This window comes from Penaeus monodon, chromosome 14, assembly GCF_015228065.2.
Source record: "Penaeus monodon isolate SGIC_2016 chromosome 14, NSTDA_Pmon_1, whole genome shotgun sequence".
NCBI lineage: Eukaryota > Metazoa > Arthropoda > Malacostraca > Decapoda > Penaeidae > Penaeus > Penaeus monodon.
The window spans coordinates 11,191,923-11,199,422 of record NC_051399.1 but is presented as its reverse complement, the minus strand read 5'-3'; the positions used below and the strand labels follow the sequence as shown (position 1 = coordinate 11,199,422).

At 34.8% G+C, this 7,500-nt stretch overlaps 1 protein-coding gene across 1 annotated transcript in view; it reads right to left on the bottom strand.

Moving 5' to 3' along the window:
- Positions 1–4,029: 4,029 nt before the first annotated feature.
- Positions 4,030–7,500, bottom strand: part of LOC119580867 (26S proteasome non-ATPase regulatory subunit 11-like) — a 10,740-nt gene continuing 7,269 nt past the window's right edge. The window contains exon 2 of the mRNA XM_037929071.1: positions 4,030–6,072. Within this exon, the coding sequence (XP_037784999.1) occupies positions 4,913–6,072 (1,160 nt within the window). The 3' untranslated portion in view covers positions 4,030–4,912. The remainder of the gene's footprint in view (positions 6,073–7,500) is intronic.

The following is a 7,500-nucleotide window of genomic DNA, read 5'->3' as shown; positions in this document are numbered from 1 at the left end:
ACTCATCAGGAGTTCTTTTCCTTCTTCCCACAACTCATTTGGTGTTTTATCATCTTCACATTGATTAAGCAATTCAAATTTGTTTGACACTGTAATTCTGTAATTGTTATCAAGTGTTTTGTAAATCGAGCTTAGAGGTGGTGTGGACGCTCCATCTTTTTTAGTCCTATTTGAAAGTCGATAGTTAGTAGTTGGTGGTCACTGTTGCAGTCGGCACCAGGTCTTGTCTTGGCATTTTTTATACAACTTTTCCATTTCTGGTTCAACACAATGTAGTCAATTTGGTTGTATGTTCTTTTGTCTGGTGAAAACCACGTGTACAAGTGTCTTGGGTGGTGTTGGAACAAGGTGTTGGCTATAACTAGATTATTTGTACTACAGAATTCAATAAAATCTTCACCTCTTTCATTTATATCTCCAAGGCCGAATTTTCCACAGATGTCCTTTTTTAGATCATTTTTGCCTACTTTGGCGTTGAGGTCTCCCATGATTACTTTTACATCTCTGTTCGGGATTGTGTCTAAAGTTTCTTGGAGAGTGTTATAAAAACTTTCCATTTCTTCATCACTTGCAATGTTGGTTGGTGCGTAGCATTGTATAATACTAATGTTATGAGGTTTTGCTTGTATTCTTACTTTTATAACGCGATCATTTATTGGGCTGTACCCAATTGGTGCATTTGCAGTTTTTTTTCGTGAGAATCATAGCAATTCCGTGACTATAATTTCCTTATTTTCCAGAAAAAAGAACTGTCTTGTTTTCTTTCGTTTTGAAACTTCCATTACATTTCCAATTAGTCTCATTGATTCCTAGTATTTGAATGTTGTATCTATCCATTCCGTTACAGACAGTATGCAATTTACCCATCTCTTTCATTTTCCTTACGTTCCACGTTCCGATTTTTAATGCGTTTCTTAATTGGACATGTTTTCTTTGTCTTTTTTGTCTTCCAGATGCATATTCAACATCATCAGCCTGGTTGCCCACTGAACAACGCGCCCCTTGATAACCCACGCGACGGGCGATATGGTATGAATTATCATTTCTGTATTTAATCATTGGTGTAGAGGTTTGTCAGGAGAAAAGAAAAGTTGAGTGGAATCCCCCAGGCTCCTTCTCAACTCGCAGTCTCTAACTAACTAGGAGGAACTATCTCTGCCGCTTTGAAACAGTTACACTGCAGTACGCCAGACATATTGTTTGGTAAAACCAGTAATCAGTAGAACCGAAGGTGTTTTCACCAGATATCCACTGCCCTGCTGCCGACAGCTTCACCGCAACCCTGGCATAGGGAGCTAATAGGGTGCTATCCTTGTTCAAGGGAAACACACACATGCACAGATACATTTTTTTCGATTATTTGCTTCATCAAAAAAGGAACTCTTGATGAATTCAAAATATATCTCTCTGTCTATCTATCTATCTATTCATATATACGTAAGTATATATATGTATATATATATGTGCATATATATATATATATATATATATATATATATATATATATATATATATATATATTATATATATTTGTGTGTATATATGAATAGCAAAACACTCTTCCGTGCTGATACAATGGAAGAAAAACCCACAATACAAAAACTAGATTTATTGAAAATGAGACTACTGTAGTCTCATTTTCAATAAATCTAGTTTTTGTAATGTGGGTTTTTCTTCCATGTATATATATATATATATATATATATATATATATATATATATATATATATATATATATATATATATTATATATGTGTGTGTGTGTGTGTGTGTGTATGAAGTGTGTGTGTGTGTGTGTGTGTGTGTGTGTGTGTGTGTGTGTGTGTGTGTTCGTGTGTGTGTGTGTATTATAATCATTTTTTAACAGCCACTCATTCCACTGCAGGACTTAAGCCTCTATCTGTTAATCATTGAGAGGTCATTAGGCAGTATCGCCCTTGCTTGATTGGATGCCCTTCCTAATCAACCGCGGTTCTGCGTGATGACATCTGTGCCAAGGGGCTACATCCCCTACAACCTCTGCCTTCGCTCTCTCAAGGCGATGTATCGTTTTCTCGCCAGGAGATCGGGCTCGAGTTAGAGAGCAGGCATTCTGTAACTGCCTCGGCGGGGATTTAACTACAAACACACTCACACATGCAATATATGTATATATATATTATATATATATATATATATACATATATATATTATATATATTATATATATATATATATATATATATATATGTTATATGATATATAATATATATTATATATATATATTATATATATCTATATAGTATATATATATATATATATATATATGTGTGTGTGTGGTGTGTGTGTGTGTGTGTGTATGTGTGTGGTGTGTGTGTGTGTTTGTGTGTGTTTATATATATATATAATATATAATATATATATATATATATATATATATATATATATATACATATATATATATAATACATATATATATTATATATATATATATATATATATATATATATATATATATATATTTATATTTATATATGCTATGTCTCTTTCGACATAATTTCCAATACCCTAATCTGTTGCAATGCTGTATAATGCAGCATATTGCAATATGTGAATAAGAGAAGGCACTTTTTCTTGGTTTCCTTTTATGGTAAAAACTGCTAATTGTAGCTTTTGAAACTAACAGAACGACACCATAAACGACGACTAGTCATGAGATGTTATAAACATAAAAGATATGGAGAATAATGATTATTCGCCATTGCAAGATATGTAATGATTTTTATCGTTACACCTTCAGCTTAATTACAACATCCTGATAAAGATTCTACATAGAATATCGAATCGTCGATTGCATAGCGTGCATTACGAAATTATTCATTCTCATTCATACCTTTTTTGTACGAGAAAAATTAATAATCTTGCAATACCATGACGTCATGAATAAGGCAGAACGGGTGTGCCCTAATAAGGTTTTAGATACTGCACTTGTAATTGTAACAACATGTTGATATTAGTGCCTTCACTAAATTAAAGGTTCACTGAAAATGAAATAAATCTAATTAACTAAAAAAAAAAATACCTTATCCAACTGGATTAGGTTGTCAAGCACAGTACGTTGTCTCTAGTTTAGTTATAGTTACTGGAAATCCGAATTTTCTCATTCTAGAAATATACATTTCCATTTCATTTGTTTTTCTGGCATAGATAAACAAATTAGGAAACGGGTTCATTTTCATTTCTTCCCTTGAAACAAATGCATATGAACTTGGTGATATATTTAATTTACAACTGTCATACATAAATGGTTTCAGGCAAGTTAAGCGCTTAAAAGGTTTGGGGAAACTGGGAATAATATATTTAAAAAGTCAGCAGAATGTCCTTACTGATGCTTCATGTAAAATATGAGACCGAAAATCTTGGAAGTAACCGCTTATCGACGCATTTGTTAACCGACTCTAAAATACATCTCTAATATATTTAGCCTTTTTAACATTGGTCTTTATGCTTTGAATACACTGATATCTTGGACTGTTTTTTTATTTCAATTTATTTTGATGGTTAATGGTTAAAAGAAATAATGTGCTAGACATCAAATGTCATAAAGAACTATGGTAAAGTATTGTGGCGAAAAGGGTAGAAATGAATTAACGATTTGAATGAGTGGACAGAAGGGGATGAAGAGAAGGGAATGGTGGAGAAGAAAAGACCATGCAAAATTAGTTGAGGCGAGGGTCGAGGTCCAAAGTAAAGGTGACCCCCTACATTGGTATTCAGTCTCCGTCTCCTAAGCCCCCACAACAACAATAAAGGGTTTGCTAAATGGTTAGATGTCGATATTGATTGGATAAGTTTTTATTCAAGTTTATAGAAAATGTAACTTTAACAGAAATGTAAAAATAAGGAAAGGAACTAGCACACTTTCCATGTAAGAGTACTTTTATTCTTCATTTTAAATGGTAACATTTTGCTTGTTAACCTTCATTTGCTGGTTACAACTTCACATTCTCTTTCTTTCTCTCCATATCAAAGGACTGAATAAAAAAGGGAATTAAGATTCCATTTTATTTTATAAAATATCTCAAAGTCAAATCTAGGTGGTAAGCTGATTATAATGCGGACATGAAAAATAGTCCCCTGCAACTGCAATCCTTATCCCTAGTCACGGTCATCACTGTGATACTGCACAACATAAAGACGAAAAAAGAAACGAATCCTCCATTTCCTGGGTTAGTATGAGAAGAGAGTCCTTTCTAAGCACAGTTAACACAGCACTTGGAGTTTGCTGCTACTCACAAGGAGATGCCTGATACTGGGTCACAAGCATTGGGACACAAGTGTCAGAAACTAAACATGATGCTTTTTATTCCTGATTTTTTTCTGAAATGAGAACATAAATTGAAGAAAAACAAATGGAAAAAAAATCTAGATTTGTATAACTGAAAGAAATATAGTATTTAGAGTAACACAGATAATTTTGCTTTGGATTACTCCAAACAGCTACTGTTCCTGTCACAGAAATACACAATAAACAAAAATAAACAATAACTTTTCCAATAGTAACTCTAAGTTTAAATTTGATTTGTGTGTATAGATATATGTATCATAAACAGTAGCACATTTAATAAAGTAACCTTATCACTGACTAAGAAGCACTACTATCCCTCCGTATGATAGTTTATATATACAAAATGGGGGGTTTCAGTAGCACAACTGTAGGTGTCAGTCAAATTACGATCCAGGTTTTACATCACAACCTTGGGGAGCTTCTCCAAGGGGCTCTTAAAAATCCTGGAAAGTTTCAACATTCCTGCAATGTACAGCATAAATGAAGTACAATACACAGACAGACACACTGGGATCAATACACCAGAAATAATAACCAGCCCTAATCTTATATAGTGTAACTGTGCAAAAGCTATGCCAGCTATCTTTTACGTTAGTTTCTTTGCCTTCTGGTACAAGACGTCCACAACTTTTTCCATGGCTTTTATGGTATCAAGAGCATGTTCATAAGTTTTGTCTTTTGTTACTGGATCCCAGACAATCAAAACCCCAGCACCCTGATCCAAAATACCTGTCAACTTAGAATCTAGAATCATCTGAGAGAGTTTTCGTTCGACTGCATCCTGTGGGAGGCCTATAGTTTCACTGACATATGACACCTGCACCTTACTGTATGGCTCTATAATTCTGCAAAGATTTTGCTCCAACATGTTGTCATATAGAGTATTCAGATGAGCTTTTACAATCATATCACCTTCTAGTTCTTCTTTGTATTTGGCAACAGTGGTCTTGAAATCTGCAAGTGAGCGCTTGCTACTTGCAGTAGCAATGCCCTTCATCGCATCCACATGACTACCACTGTGCCGTAGAGCCAACTTTCCACTAACAATATTGTGCACATCCTCAGGTGACTGGAGCATGATCTTGGACAGCAACATGTACTTTAGAGCTGTTAATGCTTTTGGACTATCAATACTGTCATAACCCTCAAAGGCTTCATAAAAATATGAAAATGCAGTCTTAAAATCCTTTTCTTCTGCAGCATGGAGAATGCCAGACTGAAGATCAAGGGCAGCCTGGAGTTTTGGTGGGCAGTAAATTCCATTGGCAGTTGTACGAGCTGAAGTCAGGGCTGCACGAGCCTTAGGTAGATTTCCCAAAGCATGATATGTCTTGCTTTCTAAAAGTTGTACTTCTACCAAAAGGTTTTTGTCATCCAATTTCTTCAACTCCTTCAGCAGCTGTGAGCCAAGAGCAAGTGCTTCTGTGTACTGTGCAGTATCGAAGAAGAGTGCTACTAGGCGAGCCTCCAGAGACTGACGCAAGAAGGTACGGCGCTCACTTTTTGACCATTCAATGTTTTCCCTGCATACTTCTACTTCCAGTCCTGTTGAAGCTTCCATGTCCAGGAACATGTCGACCATTGTGCGTACCAATTTTGCAGCCTTGGCCTTCGAAATCTGTGAGAGGAATGGTCGTGTATCCTTAATAAGCTGTGCCAGCTGGTGAGCCTGACCAGCTTTCTTGTACTGTTCTGCCAGTGACAAAATCCCGGTCTCCCTGGCAGCCACATCCTCATCTGCATCTTCTGTAAAACAAAATAAACTGTTACTTCTACTGTGGATATCTATATATATTAAAAAAATGAAGGGACACTATGGACGATATTCTACTTTAGGGAAAGATATAAAGATGAACACTATTCCTTCCATACTTCCATACTGATTAACTATTCTCAGCAGTACACAGATATTTTTAGACTGCTATCTTAACACTTGTCACTAGTGTTTTACATATTGTTATAATTCAGATAGACCAATGATGCAAGCACGAAAGTTCTTTGCCAATCAACTCATGGAGGTCATATACATCAACACCAAACATGAGATGATCTGACTACCAATATTTTTATCCCTCCAAAGAAGAAGAAGAAGAAGAAGAAGAAGAAGAAGAAGAAGAAGAGAGGAAGAAAAGGAGAAGAAAAGAAAGAGTGAAAATGACATATAAATAACTCAGCATGCATCCTGGTATGTAAAATAGAAAAAAAATCTTTTCTTTATTATATATATTCTAATGAACAGTAGCTATCAAAGCATTCTTATTAATAACTGTGAAATTACACTTTACATTAAATCCTTATTTGAAATTACAAAAACAAATTTGTCATTAAAAAGTTTTGATAAAATATTAAACAATGCATACTAAGAAGTGGTTTCCACAAATACATGATACAAAATTAGATTTTTACACCATTCACACTATCTCTTTCCCCTAATCATTTAATCAAAACTCTCTTGAATAGACTATCCAACAAACATTATAATAAGGTTACAAAGGATATGAAGCATCTCAAGTAACCTGCAAAACTGAAAGGTAAAAAAAAAAAATTACAACTATTTAAAAAGCCTCATGGATATATCACACATGTAACATCCTCCGCAATTGTAATGTGCATCAAGGACCAGTGCTCCCCCCCCCCCTTTTTCATGCTCAATGGCCATGAATACAAAGTAGTGTACTATGACACTGGTTATATCTGGATGGAAGATAGACCACTATGGGAAGAGAGGAATAGGTACCGGTTACAGGAGGGTAGGGTACAAATGTACTCTGAGAATATATACCAAGCTTTTCACTAACTCTACTTCATCAGTAACTAGCATATACAAAGGTGATGCTTAATTCAATTTCACATTTAGTAAAGATACAGGAAGAAAAAAGACAACAAATGTTTGGGAGCCATGTGATTAATACATTTACTAAGAATAGGTACTGTGTAGTGACATTCTCTTAAATTAGTAAATGCATTTTTTTTTTTTTTATCTTCTAGGTTTATGATTTCTAAATCCTTTTCCTATGGAATTGCACCCTCAACCCAGAGTGATATGACTTGTAATTCCACAATCATCATGGATTCACTTACTAATCTGGAACAGACATCCGTGTATGATGTGTAAAAAATAAATTAAGCAAAACTACAGTGGGAACGCTTACAGCAGATAAACTGCCACCATTG